This window comes from Pristis pectinata, chromosome 32 (assembly GCF_009764475.1).
Source record: "Pristis pectinata isolate sPriPec2 chromosome 32, sPriPec2.1.pri, whole genome shotgun sequence".
Classification (NCBI taxonomy): Eukaryota; Metazoa; Chordata; class Chondrichthyes; order Rhinopristiformes; family Pristidae; genus Pristis; species Pristis pectinata.
The window spans coordinates 20626066-20650244 of NC_067436.1; the positions used below are offsets into that span (position 1 = coordinate 20626066).

Genomic DNA, 24179 nt, shown 5'->3' on the forward strand with positions numbered 1-24179 from the left:
AATGTTTGAAGATGTCCCTGGTCTGCATGGTTCACCGAGCACTCCGTAACCAGCGCACCGTGCCCATGGTTACAGTGCCCATGGTTACAGTGCCCATGGTTACAGTGCCCGTGGATACGGCGCCCGCTGACCATTGCCCTGGAGCCCGGCGAACGGTTCCCATGGTTACGTCACCCGCTAACAGGCGTAACTCGTAAAATGTGCTTACGTCACACAGAGGCCGGGTTGCAGGAAGGCCCGGATGAGTATCGCGCAGTGAGATGGCGGCTCGGGCTGAGGGGTGAGTGAGGCCGGGGGGAGGCCCGGGGCCGGACCGGGGGCAGTGCTCGGGGCTGGGCCGTGCGGTAGGCCCGGCCCGGGAGGAACAGGACCGTGTTGTCGGGTGACGTTGCCTGGCAGTGGCTGGTTACCGTGGCAACGGCGGAGCCGAGACCTTCACGGGACCTTTAACGTTCCCGCTCCCGCGGCGCTCCCTCAGCTGCGCGGCGCTCCCTCAGCCCCCCGCTAGCGCGGCGCTCCCTCAGCTGCGCGGCGCTCCCTCAGCCCCCCGCTAGCGCGGCGCTCCCTCAGCTGCGCGGCGCTCCCTCAGCTGCGCGGCGCTCCCTCAGCCCCCCGCTAGCGCGGCGCTCCCTCAGCTGCGCGGCGCTCCCTCAGCCCCCCGCTAGCGCGGCGCTCCCTCAGCTGCGCGGCGCTCCCTCAGCCCCCCGCTAGCGCGGCGCTCCCTCAGCTGCGCGGCGCTCTCTCATCCCCTGGCCAGCGCGTTTGCAGATGACACCAAGATAGGTGGAGGAGTAGGGAGCATTGAGGAAGGTTGCAGAGACCTAGATAGTTTAGGAGAATGGGCAAGGAAATGGCAGCTGAGATTTAATGTTGAGAAATGTGTGGTTGTGCACTTTGGAAACAAATAAAGGGGCAGATTATTATCTAGAAGGGGAGAAAATTCAAAGTACGGAAGTACAAAGGGACATGGGGGTACTCCTGCAGGATACCCTAAAGGTTAACCACCAGGTCGGATCGGTGGTAAAGAAAGCGAATGCCATGTTGGCGTTCATTTCGAGAGGTATAGTGTATAAAAGTAAGGAAGTGTTGATGAGGCTCTACAGGGCACTGGTGAGGCCTCATTTGGAATACTGTGCGCAGTTTTGGGCCCCACATCTTAGGAAGGATGTGCTGATGTTGGAGAGGGTTCAGAGGAGATTTACGAGGATGATTCCCGGAATGAAAGGGCTTACCTATGATGAGCGTTTGTCGGCTCTTGGACTGTACTCACTGGAGTACAGAAGAATGAGAGGGGACCTCATAGAAACATTTAGAATGTTGAAAGGAATGGACAGAGTAGATGTGGCCAAGCTGTTTCTCATGGTGGGTAAGTTCAGGACCAGAGGGCACAATTTTAGAATTAGAGGGTACAGGTTTAGAGATGAGGAGAAATTTCTTTAGCCAGAGGGTAGTGAATTTATGGAATTCTTTGCCACGTACAGCAGTGGAGGCCCAATCATTGGAGGCATTTAAGGGGGAGGCAGTTATCTAATTAGTCAAGGTATCGAGGGATATGGGGATAAGGCTGGAAATTGGGGCTAGAAAGGAATAGTTTTTTTTCTCATGGACATTCCCCCATGTCTCATATCTTTTTTCTTTTCCTTTTTCCCTTTTCTTTGGAGCAGACTCAATGGGCCGAATGGCCTACTTCTGCTCCCTTGTCTTGTGATCTCCCTCAGCCCCCCTCCTGCCAGCATGGTGCTCCCTCAGCCCACCCCCCCGCCAGCGCGGTGCTCCCTCGGCCCTCTGCCCTTTATTGTGTAGGGGTTGGAGTTTAAGAATAGGGAGTTGTTGTTCCAGTTGTACAGGGTGCTGGTGAGGCTGTGCACGGTTTTGGTCCCTTTACCTAAGAAAGGATGTAGAAGCACTGGGCGCAGCCTAGTTCCTGGGTTGATAGTTTGTCCTATCAAGAGAGGCTATACAGGCTGGGTCTGTATTCCTTGGAGTTTAGAAAAATGAGGGGATTACCTTATTCCAACAGCATCAGTGTTTGTAGGCAAGAGAGATGAATGGTCAGCTAGGAATCCAGCAACTGATCACTTCAACAAGAGATGGAATGTAAATGGGAATGTTGGCAATGCTTGTCATTGCATCTGTGCTGATTCTATAGATCGACTGGAAATATTCCCATTGATGGTCCGTCCCTTGTGGAAGTGATCAGCTTTTATATTGGCACTCATGGCTACAAATCCATACATCCACAGATTTAACTTTTTTAAAAAATCAGATATGTGAATTATGTTTTACTTTTCTTTACAATTGGAGGTATCCAAAAATCATGTAACACTTTGACTCTAATCACTGGATCCTTTCTGACTTCAAGAAACTTCCAAGATAAAATAAAATAACAGCACATCATGAAAAAGATACAGTCTTCGTCAGAAAGTATTTCCTAACACTCCACAGCTATTGACAGCTCTATTCAAAGACCGCAGCCCCCCCCCCCCCCCCCCCCCCCCCCCAGTCACCAAGCAGATGAGTGGGGATGTCATTCTGAAAATGAACAAGGATCTCCAGGAAACGTCACCTTAATCTGTGTTGGACTAGCTAACAGTCTCTGGCAAACAGCACATCAGCAGCATTTACCTCGTTGGTATTGGTTTATTGTTGTCACTTGTACCGAGGTACAGTGAAAAGCTTGTCTTACAAACTGATCGTACAGATCAATTCATTACACAGTGCAGTTACATTGAGTTAGTACAGAGTGCATTGATATAGTACAGGTAAAAACAATAACAATACAGAGTAAAGTGTCACAGCCACAGAGAAAGTGCAGTGCAGGTAGACAATAAGGTGCAAGGTCACAACAAGGTAGATCGTGAGGTCATAGTCCATCTCATTGTATAAGGGAACCGTTCAATAGTCTTATCACAGTGGGGTAGAAGCTGTCCTTAAGTCTGGTGGTACGTGCCCTCATCACCTAAAACCAGATTAATTAATCTCAGTTTGATTTTTTTTCCCTGTGTGATGACTTCTAATTCCTTGTATTGAGAAGCTGAGGCAGGAAATGGACACTACCATTGTCAATGTATTTTTTGAATAAACAGGACATTTCTAATGACTGGAAGCCCGTGAGTGGACTATACTTGTTCTCAGTGGAAGTTGGTGCATCTTTTGATCTGTCCTTCTGACTACTGCTCTCTCGCAACAGAATGGCAGATTTGGAGAAAGAGCCTGTGAGTAACAAACAAAAATCTTAAAGAATGGTTACAGTATAGATGTTTTTTAGTAGGTTCAAAGGCAAAAGTCAAAGTTTATTGACATATGTGCAAGTACATGTATGCAATGAAAAACTTACTTGCAGCAGCATCGCAAGTGCACAGCATCATATAGGCAGCATTCACAAGAAAAATATAAATTAAACATAAATTGTACACAATTTTTACAAGAACAAACACAATTAGAACAAAAAAAAAACAAGGTCCATTTTTGTGCAAAGTGATCAAAGTGGTCATAGTGTTGCTATATTGAGGTAGTGATTAGGATTATGCAGGTTGGTTCAAAAACCGAATGATTGAAGGGAAGTAGCTGTTTTTGAACCCGGTGGTGTGGGACTTCAGGCTTCTGTACCTCCTGCCCGATGGGAGCTGTGAGAAGATGGCATGACCCAGATGATGGGGATCTTTGATGAAGGATGTTGCCTTCTTGAGGCAGTGCCTCCTGTAGATACTACCAATGGTGGGGAGGGATGTGCCCATGATGTATTGAGCTGAGTCCACTACTCTCTACAGCTCCTTGTGTTTCTGTGCATTGGAATTGTCGTACCAAACCGTGATGTAACCAGTCATGATACTTTTTTAAGTATATACAGTTTGTATTTAAAACATTTTAAAAACCCACAGAAGGAGAGAGCTTGGTACCAATCTTGCCACAGACCTACAGATTGAATGTTTTCCCTGACGAATGCCTGGTTTGGACAGTTTCAATCCATTTCCTTTATAGACATGGAGTAGCTGTCTCTTGTCTGACACCAACAAACTTGTCCAACAGACATAATAATGTTTTTTGTCAGGAGTGATAAGAGTCACACTCATGCTTTGGGTGTTTCTTCTTTGTTTGAGTAGTGTCAAATCACATTGATAAGATTGTGTAGAAGGAACTTTATTCTGTATCTAACCTCTGCAGATCCTGCCGTGGGAGTGGTCACTGTGTGGCACCAATTAATTAGAGCAAATTGGGTAAAAGGAAAGTGGTAAATATCCTTGGAGCATCAGGTTATACTTCCAGTGTGGACTTGGTGGTGGGGGGGAGGGGGCTGCGCAGGGAGTTGTAATTTGACTCACTGTATTTCTGAATTCAATTTCTCCAGATTATACAACATTCGGATACTTCAGCTGATCTTCGAAAATCACGATCAAAAAAAGGTGATTCTTTTCTTACTCTCCTGACTTTGCTTGGCAGTGTGGTGGGATGTTGTGTGCTACCACAGACATGTGATGTGATTTAAGTGTGAGTATGGAGCTTCAGTATCGATGGCCCTTTGATCATGGGCATCACAGCCAAACCAGTTCTCATTTCAGTGGCCATTACATGGATGCTCACCTAGAGAGATGATCAACAGTCCTGCCTAATTCCACCCTGCAACCCCCCCGCCCCCACCCCACCCACTTAATGGATGACGCATTTGGCTCCAGCTAAGTATTGCCAACACCAAAACCATTCAACTCTATTCCATCTGCTCCCAAGCTTCTGAACCAGACTGTTTGCAGGCATGGTGCTACGTTGGGCTTCAAGGTAAGCTTCAGATTTATATACCTGCCCCATCTTGTCCCACAGGGTCTGTTTCCACCTCTGTGAGATTGCCTGATTCCAACTCTGCTTTAGCTCGTGCTGATGAAATCCTCAGCTATGATTCTGTTGCCTCTAGATTTTGCTATTCCACTGCATTGCTGGCCTATATCCCTTGTTCTACTCTCCATGAATATCCAAAACTCTTCTGCCCATGTCTTAACTTTGATCAAGTCCCATTTACCCGTCATTCTTTTCAGTGATTGACACATCCTTCTGGTTAGTGACAGTGTCATACAGCACAGAAATGGGCCTTTCAGCCCAGCATGTCCATGCTGTCCTTTTTGCCCATCTACACTAACCCTATTTGCCCACATCAGGACCATATCCTTCTGTGCCTTGCTTATTTAAAAGCTTCTTAAGCACTGTGATTGGATCTGATTCCATCATTTCTTCTTGCAGCGCATTCCAGATATCAACAACTCTGCGTAAAAACAAAAATTTCCCCTTAAATCCCCTTTAAACTTCTTTCTCTCTTCTTAAACTCATGATGTCCTCTTATTTTTGATACCCCTAATGTAGGAAAAAGATTTTGATATCTACCTATCTATGCCTCTTATAATTTTATATACTTCTGTCAGGTCACACCTCAATTGTCTTAGCTTCAGGGAAAATAAGCCCAGCCTATCCAATCTGTCACCTTCCAGTCCAGGCAACATCCTGGTGAATCTCCTCTGCACTCTCCCTAGTGCAACAACATCCTTCCTATAGTGTGGCAGCCAAGAACTATACACAATACTCCAATGGTGTCCCAACCAGTGTGGTGTAAAGTTGCAATATAATGTCCCAACTTTTATATTCTGTGCCCCAACCTATGAAGGCAAGCATGCCACATGCCTTCTTCATCACCTACTGACCTGTGTTGCCACTTTCAGGGAACTATGGAGTTGGACCCCTAGGTCGCTCTGTTCATCAACATGCTTTAATGCCCTACCATTTACTGTACATGGTGTACCCCAATCTGACTTCCCAAAATGCATCACCTCACACTTGTCAGGGTTTAATTTCCATCTGCCAATGTTCTGCCCAACTTTCCATCTGATCTATATCCTGCTATAGGCCTCGGCAATCTTTCTCGCTATCTGCGACACCACCAATTTTCATGTCGTCCATGTGGTTTAAGGAATACCTCAGTTTTAAAATTGGCATCCTTGTTTTCAAATCTCCCTACGCTCTAACCCCCTCCAGCCTTGCAACCCTCCAAGTTCTCTGCATACCTCCCTTTCTGGCTTCCTGTTTATCCCTGAATTTAATTGCTCTCTACGCCTCCTGCTGCTAAGGCCTTAATTTCTCACTATCTCTCTCCTTCTCTCAGTCACTTTACTCATTTAAGTTGCTGCTTAAAACTTGTCTCTATGACCACTTTTGGTCTTCTGCCCTAATATCTCCTTGTGTGGCATGCAACAGATTTTTATTTAATACTCTTGTGATGCACCTTGAAAAGTTTTTTTTATGTTAAAGTGTCAATTATGTAAGTGAATGATAATTGCAATTTAGAAGTAAGCCTTATAGTTGTGAAGTGCTTTGGGGTGTTTTGAAGATATGAAAGTTTTATATCAATACAAATTTTTTTTGTTTATTCTCGTATTCCTTCATCTAATGATTGATCATCACAGCAGCCTACCCTTCCCTTGTACCAAATGAGATGTTGCATTGTGGGTGTCTCCTAGCTGTCATTCTATCAAAGTACAGGATCATTTCTATCTTGCAATGGCATATCTTTAGTCTATACTTTGTTTACACCTCAAGTTCAACAACAGTTTCTTCCCCACTACCATCAGGTTCTTGAACTGACCTGAAAAAGCTTAATGCTCCCTCGGACTGTGTTTCTTTATTCCTTCTCTCAATCTTGCACTAGTGTCGTTATATTTATTTTGTTGTTTATTTTTGTGCACTTGTAAGTTGTGTATAATTTATGTTACTTTAAGTTTATGTTTGCTTGTGTCCTTGTCTTATGCTGCTGCTGCAAAAAGCTAACTTTCATGGCATTTATACCCTGTGTATGTATGCCTATGACAACAATAAACTTGAGTTGAATTGAATGTCCTAATCTTAGACTTCTGTTTTAGAACTTAGGACAGTATAGCAAAGTACAGGCCCTTCAGCCCACAATGTTGTGCCGACCTATATAAACCTACCCCATGATCAATCTAACCCTTCCCTTCTACACAGCCCATAACCCTTCATTTTCCTTACATCCACGTGCCTGTCCAAGAGTCTTCTAAATGTCCCTATTCTATCAGCCTCTACCACCACCCCCGGCAGTGCATTCCAGGAACCCACCACTCTCTGTGTAAAAAAAAAACCTACCTCTGACATCTTCCCTCCACTCACCTTAAATAGATGTCCTCTGGTGTTGGCCATTGCTGCCCTGGGAAAAAGGTGCTGGCTGTCCACTCTATGCCTCTCATAATCTTATGCACCTCTATCAAGTTGCTTCTCATCCTCTGCTCCAAAGAGAAAAGCCCTAGCTCACTCAACATTTCTTCCTAGGACATGTTCTCTAATCCAGGCAGCATCCTGGTAAGTCTCCTCTACACCCTTTCTAAAGTTTCCACATCCTTTCTATAATGAGGCAACCAGAACTGAACACAGTACTCTAAATATGGTCTAACCAGAGTTTTATAGAGCTGCAACATTACCTTGTGGCTCTTGAATTCAGTTCCCCCAAATAATGAATGCCAGCACGCCATACGCCTTCTGAACTACCCTATGAACTTCCACGGCAACTTTGATGGATCTATGGACTTGGATTTCTGAAATGATTGTTGTGCTGACAATCACTGTAACAGTAAATCTGTGAAATGGATGATATGTCAGTGGTTTCTGAATGATTTGTGTTAATCTTTCCTATACAGCACCAGAACTTCCCATTTTGGAGAGAAGGAACTGGCTGATACATTTGCATTATATTAGGAAGGACTATGAGACCTGCAAGGTGAGCGTGGAATCACTTAACTGAAGAGGGATCCTTCTTCCTCCAAATACAAGCAAATACTAGTTAAAATGTACACACCTTCCAGCCAGAGGAATGCTTTCCGTGGATGCAAAGGACAAGTTGTGGTCAGATTTGCTCCAAGCTAAATTGCTGATTATATATTCTGTTTCCTTACAGTAATCCTCAGAAATAACCTGGCCCTGGGAAGTGCAAAATAATGAGGAGCAGCATTATGCTGCCATTTCTCAATGATGGGCATTGGTAAGAATTGAGGCATTGTGGACTGAATACAGTCACAGCCACAACTGGCTTTCTATGGGCAATCTCCTTTATCATATCCCTGATGTACAAGCACTGTGTGATGTCCCATCCCTGCACTGTGCTGTAAGGTCCCACATCTGTTCACTGTGATGGTTCTGTAGAACAGCGAGGTGGGGGAATATTGTCACATGAGATTGCAGATGCAGGAATCTCAAACTGCTGGAGGAGGTCAGTGGGTCAAGCAGCATCTATGGAGGTGGAGGAAATGTTGACATTTCAGGTTGAGATCCTGCGTCAGGAGAATTCCCCAGCACGTGTACATGCACAGACAGACACACATACACACACTTCGACCTGCTGAGTTCCTCCAGCAGATTGTTTGTTGGGACAAGATGGGGCAGGTTTAAAGAGTCGTTAATATTTACTAATAATGGTCTCATGTTCTTTCTTCCATACAAGGAAAGTGTTTCTTTATTGGGTCAGTGCTGTTGATGAGTGGAAGGACTCTGCTTTGTTCCCAGTGTAACGAGCACATGCGCTGTGGGTTTTTGCGTCAGGAGAGCATCAACAGTTGTAAATTGTTTTTCAGGCAATTATCAAAGAACAGCTGCAGGAGACTCAGGGGATGTGTGAATATGCTGTCTATGTACAAGGTAAGGTAGTATGCAGTTTGCAGAGCAATCCTGGGGATGCCTGGGAATAATTTTAAACCACAAAGTTAATGTTTTTTTGAGGTGTTTTTTTGAAGTTCTGGGGGAGTGGGGTTGCTGGAGAGGGATGGGGAAAGGGAACATTGAGAAATTTGTGCTGCGGTGAAAAGCTGATGGTGGGTTAATCTTTACTTTCATGATGGTTCTTTAATGCCTTCAGTAGCAATATTGAGGAGTGATTTCACTTTACTCCCAGATGTGAGTAACGCTAACAAAATCACACTGATTGTCTGCCTTGTAAGCCAATGCTTGGCCACTTCATAGGGTATTAGGAATGACCTACATAATATGAACTGGTGACTGGAGGATTGGACTGGGTTGTCAGTGGTGGTTAAGCTTCCTCGACGGAGATTAGTGAATTTGGTAGATTTTCTGATAGCCAAGCCACTTAGGTGGGTTTTTCCCTGACACCAGCCCACAAATGACCAGATTTATTGAACTTTCCATTGGGCTATGAATCACTGCTGCAGAATAATGAGGAGCAGCTCTAAGCTGCCATTTACTGTTGATGGGCAACGTCGCCAGCACTCTGGAAGGCTGTTTGAACTATTTCCATGACTATTTTAAATTTGATTCAAAGGTCAGATTTTTTTCTTTGGTTGTGAATAAACAAGATATAGCCATCTGGTCAGTTGACATCTATTAAATAATGGTATCTGCTTACATCGGCTTATAAACACTGTGATTACTGTTTGGTATGTGTAAATCTGTCAAGTGATGTCTTGACTCTTGTTTCAGCACTGATCTTCCGTTTGGAAGGAAAGATTCAAGAATCCTTTGAACTCTTTCAGACCTGTGCAATCCTGAACCCGCAGAATGTGGACAACTTAAAACAAGTGGCTAGATCACTGTAAGTTTTCATTGGTCTGTGCACAACTCACACTAGGTCAGATCCATGTACAGCCATTACAAACCGAGAGAAGGATGTATCAGCTCTGTACATGTGGAGCAAGCTTATGGAGCCACAGGCTGCCTTCTCATTCAAATTATAATCTTCACTGGCCTCCCAGTTTCCACCCTACTAAATAAATAGCAGTGTTCCTTTCCCTGCCACCCTGTTCTTCATTACACCGCAGCAGCCTGCCCCTGGTACCCGATCACCCAGCCTCTCACACTGCATGACTAATTCTCCCCATTCCCCCAAAACCCCACAAACTTGCCTATGATATGCCATTCACCCAATTGCCACCTCTTGTATGTTGTTATTGTGTTCAATTGAAAATTCTTACCTATATATACAGATGCTTTGGTGTTCCTTCCCAGCCTCTGCCACCTCTCACAGGTCAGTGTGTGTCTATTGCTCTAGTTCCTTGTTCCATAATCACCACCCATCCCCATTGCATCTGCAGTATTAAAGCCTTCAGCATCTTGACCACGTACTCTTCAAAGACTGTTCACCTTACCACTTTTCTCTTCAACCTTCAACCCTGGTGTCACCATTGGCATTAACTGTTGCCTCTGATACCAAAGACAAGCAGGTTTGAGATCGCACAAAAATATGCTGGCCGTGGCATGCCTTCTTCCATTCTTAGTGGAAGTTGACTCTGAATATTTTACATTCTTCTTAGGTATTTGCTTGGGAAACACAAGGCAGCAATTGAAGTTTACAGTGAAGCTGCTAAATTAAATGAAAAGGATTGGGTAAGTTACACAAGTAAAATTTTATTAAACAATATAAGAAGTGAGCACTCCTAACTGTCATGTTGCAGTATCAGTCCAAACCTGGATTTGACTGATTTAGCAATTTGAATGGATGTCATTCTTGTGATTAAACCAGGGCTTTATTTCCTGGAATTTCTAAGATTAGGAGAATATTTTTATCAGCATTTCTAAGAGGAAATGATAGAGTAGGTAGGATCTATTTCTGCTGGTAAAATAAAAATCAGAGCACTGTGGGAAATTAGGAAACACACAGAGGATGGTAGAAGTTTGGAATATGCCCCACATTTTATTAAACTGTAAATGAAATGATTTCCCTCAGTTCTGTAGATGATGTTCTGTGTAATTTTATCCCTGTTCGCCTTGCACCCATTTAGGAAATCAGCCACAATCTGGGAGTCTGTTTCATGCACTTGAAGAGTTTTGAGAAGGTAACTGACTCTACACAACTCATAAAAGATTACCTGCAGAATATTTTTATTGTCTATATTTTTATGCTTAACAAGACTAAAGCTGTCAGGGAAAAGAATGGACATAATCTCCAAAGTATTTCGACATTTTCAAACTTCCTGCTATATTTAGGAGATGTCATCATGGAGACAATCATGAACAGAAACTGCATGAGTTAGATGCAGAGTAAAACTGCCTCTGCATTGTCCTATCAACCACTCCCAGGTCAGGGACAGCAAGGGTTAGATGCTCAGCAAAGTTCCCTCTGTGCTATCCCATCAAACACTCCCAGAAGAGGAATAGCATAGATTGGATACAGAGTAAAGTGCCATGCCTTCTACATTAAGTTGGTTTGTCTTTCTGTGTCATAAGGTCATGGTTTACAGGACTGCAGGAATAACCAGAACTCGGACGTGGTGGGCTCTGTGACTCGAGAATATTCAAAATATTGAAATGATGCAAGTATAGAGAAACTACATCCTTAGTGCCACACCTGTCTCAGTTCCCCACTATCTGCAAATTAGAGATAGGAAAGTGAGGAATTATTTCATTTTTAAAAATGGGCAATGTTGGCAAGGCCAGCATTTATTATCCAACCCCAATTCTGTTGAGAAAGTGGTGGTGAACTGCTGTAATCCTTCTGATGAAGGTACACCTACACTGCTGTTGGGGAGGGAGATCTAGGATTTAGACCCAGAGGCAATGAAGGACCAGCAATATATTTCCAAATTATGATTTTGCATAACTTGGAGGGGAATGAAGATAGTAGTGTCCCACTGCATCTGTTGCCCTCATCCTTTGTGGTAGTAGAGATTGTGGGTTTAAGAAGTGCTTTCAGAGTAGCCTGGTTGAGTAAGTGCTGTGCGTTTTGTAGATGGTACACACTCTAGCCATTGTCTGTTGATGGTGGAAGGAATATATTTTCAGGATAGTTCATGGGGTGCTAATCAAATGATTGCTTTGTCTTGGTTGGTTCTTGAGAATTACTAATGTTGCAGTCATCCAGGGAAGTGGAGAGTATTCTGTTGGCCTGAAACCAAGTGGTCCTGGTGAAACCCAACCTGAGTGCCAGTGATTCGGTTATTGGTGAGTAACTGCACTTGATTGAACTGTCAGTGATGATTTCCATAACTGATGATGACTGAGTAGGCTCAGTGATGATCAGCTGGATTGGACTTGCTTTTCAGGAAAGGGCTAATTTCCATGTTATCATTATAGATGTTTGTATTGTAACCGTACTAGAATAGCTTGGCAGTAGATGCAGCTAGTTCAGGAGCCCGAGTCTTCAATGCCATAGCTGGATGTTGTCTGGACCTGTGGCCTTTGCTGTATCCAGTTCTCTCAGCTGTTTCTTGTTATCACCTGGGGTGAATTGAATTGGCTGGAGACCAGCTTCTGCGATGTGGTGATCTCAAGATGAAGGTGGGATGCATTATCTTCTCAGCACTTTTGGATGAATATGATTGTGAATGCTTCCGCCTTGTCTTTAGCTCTCACCTGCCTTTGTTGAAGATTGGGATGTCCTTGGAGACCACCTCCCATTAGCAATTTAATTGTTCACAAATTCACAACTAGAGCAGAACTTTGAAAAAGAGAAGCAGTATTTCACTGAGTTTTGTAAATCTCGAATCCAAAATGCTGTGAATTCTGGTGGTCATTTGGAGCTTACTGAACAAAATGATGGATCTTTGTTGGGTAAGGATATTGAGGTAAACGGATTTTACCACTTCAGTGGCAGAATGGATTGATGGGCTAAATAGGAGCTAAAAATATTCTGTGCATCACATGCTGCACTGTCGTTAAGCCCTGCCCCAGATTAACTTCATTCAGCCATCGGTATTAGACAAACTGAAGGTATAGCCCTTTGGTAAAGGGAGCTGATAAAGTGTCTGTGAGAATCGCTTCAGATTCACAGTGTGGAAGTGTAATGATTACATCTTGTCTGTTTAATCCCAGTGTAAACAAAACTCTGGCATTATTATCTGTGTTTCCTCAATTCCAGATTGTCGCCTGTCCCTGAATCTAACTACTCCTCCACTGAAGCTGTTCTTTTGGCTGCCTGGACCCTGCACCCTTAAACTCCCTTCATAAACCTCCCTGTCTCTTCCTTTAAGAGGCTACTTAAGATCTACCTCTTTACCAGAGCTATTGGCCACCTGTCCTAATATGTTGTTCACTTGTAGTAGTTAATTTCCCCGTTCTTTTTCTCTCTGAGTGGAGAACGTGGCATGCCCAGCCCAATTTTTTGTTACATTCTCACTCTCCCATTCACCCATTGACTAGAAAACCTTGTTTACAGTTTATCCCCATGGTCACCTAAGCTTTACCTTATCAGAGACATCCCCTTTCTCTGAAGCTAAATGAGATTATTTTGTCTCCTTCCCAGTCCTGGCAACAGGTCTTTGACCTGCATTTTTAGCTCTGTTTCTCTCCCCACAGATGCAGCCTGATTTGCACAGTATTTTCAGCTTTCTCTGTTTTTATTACTAATATGTTGTTATAGAGCCTAACATCCAATTTTGTTCACTAATGCTCTCAGGAAGCATCTTGAATAGTTTTACTACTTGGAAGGCACTGTGCTTTATTATTGAAAGCACTAAAATAGTATGGTGTAGCAGCTCGCTACACATTACGAAATGAAGACACAGAGGCACTGGTTTGAAATCAGAAGTCGAATGAACGACAGGCGCAGTGCGCCTTTAATATCTGTAAACTTCCCGCATTACAGTTCCCACGCTGACGTCACATGCGGGTCACCTGACCTTCCCGCGCACGGGCTTTCTTAGCCCGACGATGGGGAGGAAGGAGGGCCCCGCGCCATCTTGGATCGGGGCCTCCGATGACATTTGTGATGTCAGGAGCCGGTTCGATGCCGGTGTGGTGAGTCGCTACAATGGCTAATTTAAGGATCTAATTCAGGGAGAATTAACATAGATTGCAGTGCCACCTAGAGCAAGGAGAAGGATCTGGGCCATCCTTGAATCAAGATAGAAGGGAGAGGAATGTGTCAACTCAGCTCGAGCTGAAGAGCTGCTACTTTTACATTGCTGAAGTCTTGGCTGCTGGATTATGGCCAAGTCAGCAATGTGAATTGTACAGCCAGCCAGTCTGTTCCAGATGGAGTGTCCCATGGGTCCCTGTTCAGTACTAGATGGGAAAATAATTAACAATAATGAGATCTTGTTTCCCTTTGGACTGGTGTACTAATGAAATAGGTAGGAAGGATGCCCAATTCTTATTATTGGGAGTGTAATTATATTGTTGAATTAGAGGATGCCAGCCTAAATCAACAGTGTTTATACTGAGATGTATCTTTCAGTTCGCACATAAGTCATGGATATTGAGCAAGGAAGAATCACAGTGCCAATCCTGGGTATCAAAGGATTGAGTTGCAAGGAAGGCTAAAGGACCTGTCTCGCTTTGCTGTAGAATGTGTAACATATTGGGCATGTTCTTCATTTTACTTCTAAAGTTAAAAGTGGCACAGATTAATAAAGTCGTAACAAAAGGCTGTCAGAATACTAGGTGTATGTGTGGAGGGATCGATTTGAACTGTGGCCAAGTTATGTTGAACTTTTCAGAATTTTATCATGCAATGATCAGTTCAGGTGGAGATAAGAAACAGTATGGGTAGAAGTCACAGTGTTAGAAGAATATAAGCCCCCTGACAGCAACTATCCTGTAGGGCAAAGTATAAATAAAGAAATTATGAGGGCTTGCAGGAAAGATACTGCAATATTCATGACTGATTTCCATTATCATCTAGATTGGGCATGGATAGCCTTGAGGATGTGTTCATAGGGCATATTTGGTATGGTTTCTTAGAGCAGTGGATTGAGGGAGCAACTATTGCAGATTTGGGGTTGTTTAATGGGACAGGGTTAATTAAAACTGAAAAGCTTGTGTAGCTAGTGTCCTGCACTTAAAGGTTGCTGCAGTGGTGTGAGGATAGAGCTGGCTAAAGTGGACTGGGAAAATATATTAACGGGTAAAATGGCAGGGGCAGACATTTCGGAAGATATTTCATAAATCCCAGCAAAATGATGTTTGGGTGAGGAAGAAAAGTTCTACAAGAAGGATGAACCATCTGTGGCTGACTAAGGAGGCTAAGGATGGCATCAAATTGAAAGAAAAGGCATTCAGTGTTGCAAAGGTTAGTGGCAGGCTAGAGGATTAGAAATTTTTTGGAAACCAACAAAAGATGACTGAAAATTTATAGAGGGAGTAAAATAGCAGATAATATAAAAACAGACAGTAAGAGCTTCTAGATTGAGGGTAATACATTGGCATGGCCAGGGGAGTGGCTAACTAACAGAAAATGGAGGGTTGGGATAAAGGGATCATTTTCAGGTTGGTTGAAGGAGCTAAGTACACTGTAGCTAGATCTACTGATGATACAAACATAGGTAGGTTAGCAGGTTGTGAGGATGACATAAAAGAGCCTGGAATGGGATATAGAAAGGTTAGGCCAGTGGGCAAGAAGTTGGCAGATGGAGTAAATGTGGGGGGAAAAGCGAGGTGATCTTATTGAAACATGAGATTGTGAAGGGGATTGATCGGGTGGATATTGAGAGTATGTTTTGCCTTTGGGGGTATCAAGAACTAAGGGACAGAAATAAGGGGTCACCCATTTCAGATGGCAATGAGGGATTTCTTCTCAGAGAATATAAGCCCACCAACAGTAACTATACTGTAGGGCCAAGTATAAATCAAGACATTACGGGGGGTTAGTACAGAAAATACTGTCAATCTTGGAATTATCTACCCCAGAGAGTTGTAGAGGCAGCGTTATTGAAGATATTTAAGGCAGAGATTGATAGACATTTGAACTATGTGAGGGTCAAGAGCTGTCAGGACAGAACAGGGGAGTGATGTGGAGGTCAAGGTTGGATCAACCATGATCTTATTGGATGGCAGAGCAGGCTGGAGGGGCTGACTGTTTATTCCTGCTCCTGTTTCTTATCTTTATGTTTCTTGTGTTCACAGGCCAAGTTTCATCTGAACTGTGCATTGCAAAGCAGCAAGCATGATCTGACCTTCGTGGTGCTTGGGAACCTTTACCTGCTGGAGGGGAATACTGAAGGGGCTGTGGAAATTTATAAGAAAGCAGTAGAGTAAGTGTGGAACTAGAGTGAGTTATGATTATTTCCAGAAATGTCATTAATTGTGACCAACTCATTATGTTTTGAGGTAGTTATCAGTAAGGATAAAATTGGATCTTGCTGGAAGGTATGACAGGATAAGACAGGAACTAAAAGTGCATTGATTAGGAGCAGATGATGTCAGTGAAGTCCATGTTTGACATGTGGGCATTGTTTAGAGACTAGCTGATCAGAGTTCAGGATGGGCACGTTCCGGTAAGGAGTAAGGGCAAGGATAAGGGAACCTTGGATGACCCAAGAGATCCTAAATTTAGTCAGAAAGAAAAAGGAAGCATACGTAAGGTTTAGGAAGCTAAAATCAGACTGGGCCCTTGTGGAATATAAAGGTAGCAGGAAAGTGCTCAAGCAGGTGATTAGGAAGGCCAAACAGAGCCATTGAATGTCCTTGGTGAGCAGGGTCAAGGAGAATCCCGAGACATTTTATACTTGTATTGAGAAAAATAAGATAACTAAAGAGAGGGTAGGTCCACTCAAGGATATTTGGAGTCAGAGCAAGTGGTTGAGGTACTAAATTAGCACTTTGCATCAGTATTTACCAAGGAGAAGGATTTGCGGAATAGTGAAAACAAGAGTGGGGCATGCTAATTGCTGGAAAATTTTGACATTGAGGAGGAGGCAGTGCTGGGTCTGCTGAAAAGCACGAAGGTGGACAAAACTCAGGGCCTGATGGCACATATCCCAGAATATTGAAAGAGGCAAGTGAGGAGATTTCTGGGGCTTTGACAAAGATCTTTGTGTCCTCATGAGCAATAGGCGAGGTCCTGGAGGACCGGAGAGTAGCAAATGTTGTGCGTTTGTTCAAGAAGGGAAATAGGGACAATCCAGGTAATTATAGGCCAGTGAGCCTCACGTCAGTGATAGGGAAGCTTATTGAAGAGGATACTTGGGGATAGAATTATGTGCATTTGGAAAGGCATGGCCTGCTTACTGAGAGTCAGAATGGCTTTGTGTGGGGCAGGTCATGCCTTACAAACTTGATTGAGTTTTTTGATGAGGTGACAAAGGTGCTTGATGAGGGTAAGGCAGTGGACGTTATCTACATGGACTTCAGTAAGGCATTTGATAAGGTCCCTCATGATAGGTTAGTTCAGAAGATAAAGATGCATGGGATCCAGGGTGAATTGCAAGTTTGGATTCGGAGCTGGCTTGCCCATAGAACGAGAGAGCAGGGGTGGAAGGCTGTTATTCTGGCTGGAGGTCCATGACCAGTGGTGTTCTGCAAGGCTCGGTGCTGGGACCTTGTTGTTTGTGATTATATTGGTATTGGTTTATTATTGTCACTTGTACCGAGGTACAGTGAAAAACTTATCTTGCATACCGATCATACAGATCAATTCATTACACAGTTCGGTTACATTGGATTAGTACAGAGTGCATTGAGGTAATACAGAGTGCATTGAGGTAGTACAGGTAAAAACAATAACAGTACAGAGTAAAGTGTCACAGCTACAGAGAAAGTGCAGTGCAATAAGGTGCAAGGTCACAACAAGGTAGATCATGAGGTCAGAGTCTATCTTATTGTATGAGGGAACCGTTCAATAGTCTTATCACAGTGGGATAGAAGCTGTCCTTAAGTCTGGTGGTACGTGCCCTCAGGCTCTTGTATCTTCTACCCGATGGAAGAGGAGAGGAGAGAATGACCCGGGTGGGTGGGGTCTTTGATTATGCTGGCTGCTTCACCAAGGCAGCAAGAGGTAAAGACAGAGTCCAAGGAGGGGAGGCTGGTGTCCGTGATGCGCTGGGCTGTGTCCACAACTCTCTGCAGTTTCTTGTGGTCCTGGGCAGAGCAGTTGCCGTACCAAGCCATGATACATTTAGATAGGATGCTTTCTATGGTACATTGGTAAAAGTTGATGAGAGTCAAAGGGGACAAACCAAATTTCTTTAGCCTCCTGAGGAAGTAGAGGCGCTGGTGAGCTTTCTTGGCTGTGGCATCTCCGTGATTTGACCAGGACAGGCTGTTGGTGATGTTCACTCCCAGGAACTTGAAGCTCTCAACCCTCTCGACCTCAGCACCGTTGATGTAGACAGGTGCACGTACATGGCCCCCTTTCCTGAAGTCAATGACCAGCTCTTTTATTGACATTGAGTGAAAGGTTGTTGTCATGACAGCATTCCACTAAGCTCTCTACCTCCTTCCTGTACTCCAACTCATTGCTGTTTGAGATACGGCCTACAATGGTGGTATCATCTGTAAACTTGTAGATGGAGTTAGAGCAGAATCTGGCAACACAGTTGTGAGTGTATAGGGAGTAGAGTAGAGGGCTGAGGATGCAGCCTTGTGGGGCACCAGTGTTGAGAATAATCGTGCCAGAGGTATTGCTGCCTATCCTCACTGATTGCAGTCTGTTGGTTAGAAAGTCAAGGATCCAGTTACAGAGGGAGGTGTTGAGTCCTAGGTCTCAGAGTTTGGTGACAAGTTTGCTTGGGATTATTGTACTGAAGGCAGAGCTGTAGTCAATAAACAATAGTCTAATGTAGGTGTCTTTACTATCCAAATGCTCCAGAGCTGAGTGTAGGGTCAGGGAGATGGTGTCCGCTGTAGACCTGTTTCGGCAATAGGCGAATTGCAATGGGTCTAGGTTGTCTGGGAGGCTGGAGTTGATGCGTGCCATGACCAACCTCTCAAAGCACTTCATGATAGTGGATGTCAGAGCCACTGGTCGGTAGTCATTGAGACATGTTACCTTGCTTTTCTTTGGTACCAGGATGATAGTGGTCTTTTTAAAACAGGTGGGAACCTGAGATTGAAGCAGGGAGGTTAAATATGTCTGCAAATACTTCTGCCAGCTGATCAGCACAAGATCTGAGCACATGGCCAGGGACACCATCTGGGCCAGATGCTTTCCTCGTGTTCACTCTCCTGAAGACTGATCTTACGTCCTCAATGGTGATCACAAGTTCAGTTGCATTCAAGGCTAACGGGGTGGGTGGTGACAATCCACTTCCCTTATGTTCAGAATGCGCATGAAATGCGTTAAGTTCATCGGGAAGGGATGCGCTGTTCTTAACAATGCAGCCCATCTTCATCTTGTAGCTTGTTATGGCATGTAACCCCTGCCATAACTGACGGCTGGACTGGGACTCTATTTTGAGTCGATATTGCCTCTTGGCATCCCTGATAGCTTTCTGAAGGTCATACCTCGATTTCTTGTACAGATCAAGATCACCAGATTTGTGTGCAGCAGTCCTCAACTTCAGTAGGGAGTGGATCTCCACGGTTTCGTTTGGGAACACCTGTATTGTCCTCTTTGGTACACAGTCCTCCACACACTTGCTGATAAAATCTGTGATGGTGGTGGCATACTCATCAAAGGCTGCCAGCCTTGTCTTTGAACATGGACCAGTCCATTGGCTCAAAGCAGTCACATAGGAAGTCATCTGCTTCTTCAGACCAGCACTGCATGACTCTCTATATCGGATCCTCCCATTTCAGTTTCTGTTTGTATGCAGGGAGAAGGAGCACAGCCTGGTGGTCTGATTTCCCAAAGTGAGGACGAGGGGTGGCTCAGAAGGCATCTTTGATGGTTGTATAGCAGTGGTCAAGGGTGTTAGTGCCCCTGGTGGAGCAGGAGATGTGCTGTTAGTATTTTGGTGACACACTCTTGAGGTTGGCCTGATTGAAGTCACCTACAATAATGACGAGGGCCTCAGGATATCCTGTCTCTAGGTTGTTGACCACGGAGTATAGCTCATTGAGTGCAGGCTCCATGTCCGTCTGTGGTGGGATGTAGACTGCCATCAGGATAGATGAAGTGAACTCACTTGGCAGATAGAATGGTCGACACTTCACTGTTAGATATTCTAGGCTGGGTGCGCAGGAGCTCGCCAGGACCGTCACATCAGAGCACCACAAGTTATTGATTAAGAAGCAGACCCCTCTGCTTTTAACTTTGCCTGAGGGCGCTGTACGGTCCATTCGATGAATTGAGAACCCCTCAGGTTGAATGGCACAGTCAGGTGAGGCAGATGTAAGCCATGTTTCAGTGAGGCATAGTACACAACAGTCCCTCCATTCTCTTTGGTAGGTCAGTCTTGCCCTTAGGGGGGAGATCAGTAATCTATGCTGAAGCCAGAAAATTGCAGAGAGAAATTAAAGTGAACATCCTGACATATCGGGGGACAATGTCAAAGTAAAGATACTGCTGAGAGAAAAACAGAATTACCTCTTCAGGTCAATAACCCTTCTTCACGTCCTAATGATTAATTCTGTTTCTCTCTCCACATATGCTGCCACATCTGTTGAATTTCCTCACTATTTTTTTGATTTCCAGCATCTGTAGTGTTTTGGTTTTCAATTTCTTTTAACTCTGCCATTCCTTCCTTTAGGTTTTCTCCTGAAAATGCTGAGCTTCTGACAACTCTGGGGTTACTGTACCTGCAGGTAATGTTACACCTTGTGTTGGAAACTCTCTGTGGGTACCTTGTTTTAACCATTTTCCCTGTCATTATCAACAAAGCCATTGTTTGTGTTTGTATGAGAATATTTGTGTGAAATTTCTGAATAAAATTCAGAACCTTTGGTGCACGGTACGGTAGTGTAGTGGTTAGCGTAATGCTATTACAGCGCCAGCAAGCCAGGTTCAATGCTGGCCGCTGTCTGTAAGTAGTTTGTGCGTTCTCCCCGTCTCTGCGTGGGTCCTCCTCTGAGTGCTCTGGTTTCCTCCCACATTCCAAAGACGTACGGGTTAGGAAGTTGTGGGCATGTTATGTTGGCGCCGGAAGCGTGGCAACACTTGCGGGCTGCCCCCCAGAACACTCTACGCAAAAAGATGCATTTCACTGTGTGTTTCGATGTACATGTGACTAATAAAGATATCTTAAGATCAATTTAATTAAAATGTAATTTTCTTCATCGTAGGTAGACCTGGTTATCAGGACAGTGTGTTTACACACGCACAACACTAAATTGTTTGCAAGTGCAGGTAGTTTGTTAGTGCCTGTCTATCAGCGCGCACAGCCCCCAGTGTGTTTATGCACGCAGCTTCCAACTTGCTTACATGTATTAGACTCCAGTTTAACATGTGCTCATTTACCTGTGGCCTTTGCTTAGTCGGGTTGTGAAGGATGATTTGACTGCTCCTGATAAATTTCTGTTCAAAGTGATGCTGGCTTTGTTCTGATGAGGAGCAGAGATGATTGTGTAGGCTCAGTATAAGATGGGTCCTGGGAACAATGCTGCCGCTGTCTGTTTATACATAAAATTATGAATAACTGTAAAAATAACAGCCAACAACCCTGTATGTTTCTGGCTTTCAGCTTGGTGTTTACCAGAAAGCTTTTGAGCATCTAGGAAACGCTCTCACCTACAACCCCAACAATTATAAGGTACTGATTAATTTGTTTGGATAGAACCTGCTGTGAAACTTAATAAAGTTCACTCATAGTTATATTAAGTGTTTAATACTGAAAATCCGTATCATAATAAGAAAAAATCCACACCTACAAAGTCTTGTTGAGCTTCCATTGAGAAATCCATCAAAGGGCTAGTCATCAGAGGAAAACCTGTGCCAGCTGTGGAACCTCAGAAATACTGTTAATGCCCCAGAATAGGAATTCTACACTGAGTGTCCAACTGAAATGTTGTGCTGAAGGCAGACCGAAGGAAGCCGTGGATTCAGTTTGTTTATTGTTAAAGTGCAAGTAAATTTTGAAGACATTGGAAAGAGTCCCCAAGGACCTAGTAAATGAATGGGCTGGAAGGTGACAAGTGGAACATAATGGAACATAAATTATTCACTTTGGTAAGATGATTGGAAAATTAGAACAATTTTTTTTACAGATAGAATGCTACTTAAATCTGGGCTATATGGTTAGGAGTTTTGCAGTTGGACGGGGCTTGGGACTAGCTGGGTGGGCACTAGTTGGCATGGACTTGTTGGGCCGAAGGGCCTGTAACTGGTGTAGTATTGCTCATGGACTCTATGACTCTTGGTGAGACCACACCTGTATGCATTTTTGGCCTCTGTACCAAGGACACTTGCCTTGGATGGATGAGCAATGCCTCGCTAGGTTGATTATGGAATCAGAAGTTTACGTTGCAGGAGGAGATGAATTAATTTAGATGTCTATTGCTATCTATTGACCTCTCTGCCATGGGAAATAGGTCAGTGCTATTTTAATTGAAATATATAAAAATGAGAGGCTTTTCCTGGTCAATTTCCTGTGAAGCCTCTCTCGTGCCATCACATTCTCCCTGTGCTTTGGTGGCCAGAACTGTATGCAGTGGTCGAACAACTGTGTCTGCAGCTCCAGCATTTTCTCTGTTTAATTTTGGGGAATTGAGAGATGTGAGGTAGAGGATGAGCCATGAAGTTATTGAATGGTGGGGCAGGTTGAGATGCTGGTCAGTGTTCTGTGCGTGTTCCTTGTGCCGACTGTGCACAATGCAGAGTGTTCACTCGACAACACCAAGGTTGTTATCTGCTGTTTAATCAGGATGATTATTTCTCTGGTAACTGCATTGAATTCTGTGTGTGTTGTGAGGAGTACACAGAATGTGATTCTAGGGTCCTTCTGATTCTCTGTTTGTTTTGCTCAGGCCATCCTGGCTGCGGGCAGCATGATGCAGTCTCACAATGACTATGATGTGGCACTGAGCAAGTACAGGATAGCAGCACATGCCATACCCGAGAGCCCGCCCCTGTGGAATAACATCGGAATGTGCTTCTTTGGCAAGAAGAAATATGTAGCCGTAAGTATATCGAGGGGCTTCTGATCGGCAGCGAGAGTGGGGGTTGGCTCAACTCTTTGTCTGTACTAGAGAGTTTCACTCATATGAAGATTAAAAAAAAACTGTAGATTCGCTGTGCTCCTGTTAGCCAGATAAGTGACTGGGCATTGTGTTCCTGTTACCAAACCTGCTGCTGCTCATGGTTTCATAGACATCCACAACCCGCTTTCAGCTTCCTGATTGCATCAGATAGAACATAGAATAATTACAGCACAATTCAGGCCCTTCATGAGTTTGTGGTTGACACCAAAACTGATGGATAGTGAAGAAGGTTATGTACTTCAAGATCAAGATCAACTGGGAAAGTGGGCAAAGGAGTAGCAGATGGAATTTAACTCAGACAAATGCGAGGTGTTGCATTTTGATAAGTTAAACCAGAGTAGGACTTGCACCGTAAATGGCATTGCCCTGGAGAGCTAGAGGTACAAGTACATAGTTCTCTAAAAGTGGCGACACAGGTATAGGGTGGTGAAGAAGTTGTTTGGCACACTTGCCTTCATCGGTCAGGGGATTAAGTAGAGACCTTGGATATTGTGTTACAAATACAAGACATTGGTGAGTATTACATGCAGTTCCAGTTGCCTAGCTATAGGAAAGATGTCAGAAAGGATTCATAAGGATGTTAGCAGGACTGGAGGGCTTGAGTGGTAAAGAGAGACTGGATAGGCTGGGACTGTGTTCCCTGGAGTGTAGGAGGCCGAGGATTAGGGTTAGGATTATCCCCTAATCCTTGTAGAGATATTTAGGGGCATAGATAAGGTGAATGATCACAGTCTTTTTCCCAGGGTAGGGAGTCGAAAACTAGAGAACATAGATTTAAGGTGAGAGAGGAAAGATTTAAAAGGATCTGAGGGGCAATTTTTCCACACAAACAGTGATGGGTGTGTGCATCGAGCTGCCAGAGGAGGTGGTAGAGGCAGGTACACTTACAATGTTTAAAAGACATTTGCACAGGTACTTGGATAGGAAAGGTTTATAGGGATATGGGACTGGCTCAGGTAGACAACCTGGTCAGCATGGATGAGTTGGGCTGAAGGGACTGTTTCCATGCTGTACAGCTCTATGACTCCACAATAATCTGTTAGTTTTACTAATTACTTGCTGTACCTGCACACTAGCCAGTTCTGAATCATGCACTAGGACACCCAGATCCCTCTGCATCTCTGAGCTCTGCGATCTCTCACCATTTACATAATATTTTATTTTTCCCTCCAACATGGACAACTACACATTGTCTCACATTATACACCATTTGCCAGGTTATTGCCCACTCACTTAATGGATCTACGTAATCTGTAGCTCCTGTGTCCTCTTCGCCATTTATTTTCCTACCAACACTTGTGTCATCTGCAAATTCAGCATCCGTACCTTTGGTGCCTTTTATCTGTCACATATATAAATCGTATTTGCATTAGTTGTATTTACATATTAATTAAGGA

At 44.1% G+C, this 24179-nt stretch overlaps 1 protein-coding gene across 2 annotated transcripts in view; it reads left to right on the forward strand.

Moving 5' to 3' along the window:
* The first annotated feature begins 222 nt into the window (after positions 1-222).
* Positions 223-24179, forward strand: part of bbs4 (Bardet-Biedl syndrome 4) — a 30450-nt gene continuing 6493 nt past the window's right edge. The window contains exons 1-12 of one of the 2 annotated variants that reach the window (XM_052042606.1): positions 223-280; positions 3087-3215; positions 4349-4403; positions 7686-7765; positions 8616-8679; positions 9475-9586; positions 10305-10377; positions 10773-10826; positions 15832-15959; positions 20337-20391; positions 21267-21335; positions 22549-22701. In XM_052042606.1, coding sequence (XP_051898566.1) covers positions 3192-3215; positions 4349-4403; positions 7686-7765; positions 8616-8679; positions 9475-9586; positions 10305-10377; positions 10773-10826; positions 15832-15959; positions 20337-20391; positions 21267-21335; positions 22549-22701 — 867 coding nt within the window. In that variant the 5' untranslated portion in view covers positions 223-280; positions 3087-3191. Of the gene's footprint in view, positions 281-3086; positions 3216-4348; positions 4404-7685; positions 7766-8615; positions 8680-9474; positions 9587-10304; positions 10378-10772; positions 10827-15831; positions 15960-20336; positions 20392-21266; positions 21336-22548; positions 22702-24179 lie in introns of those variants that run through there. The other variant, XM_052042607.1, reaches the window with a different exon arrangement.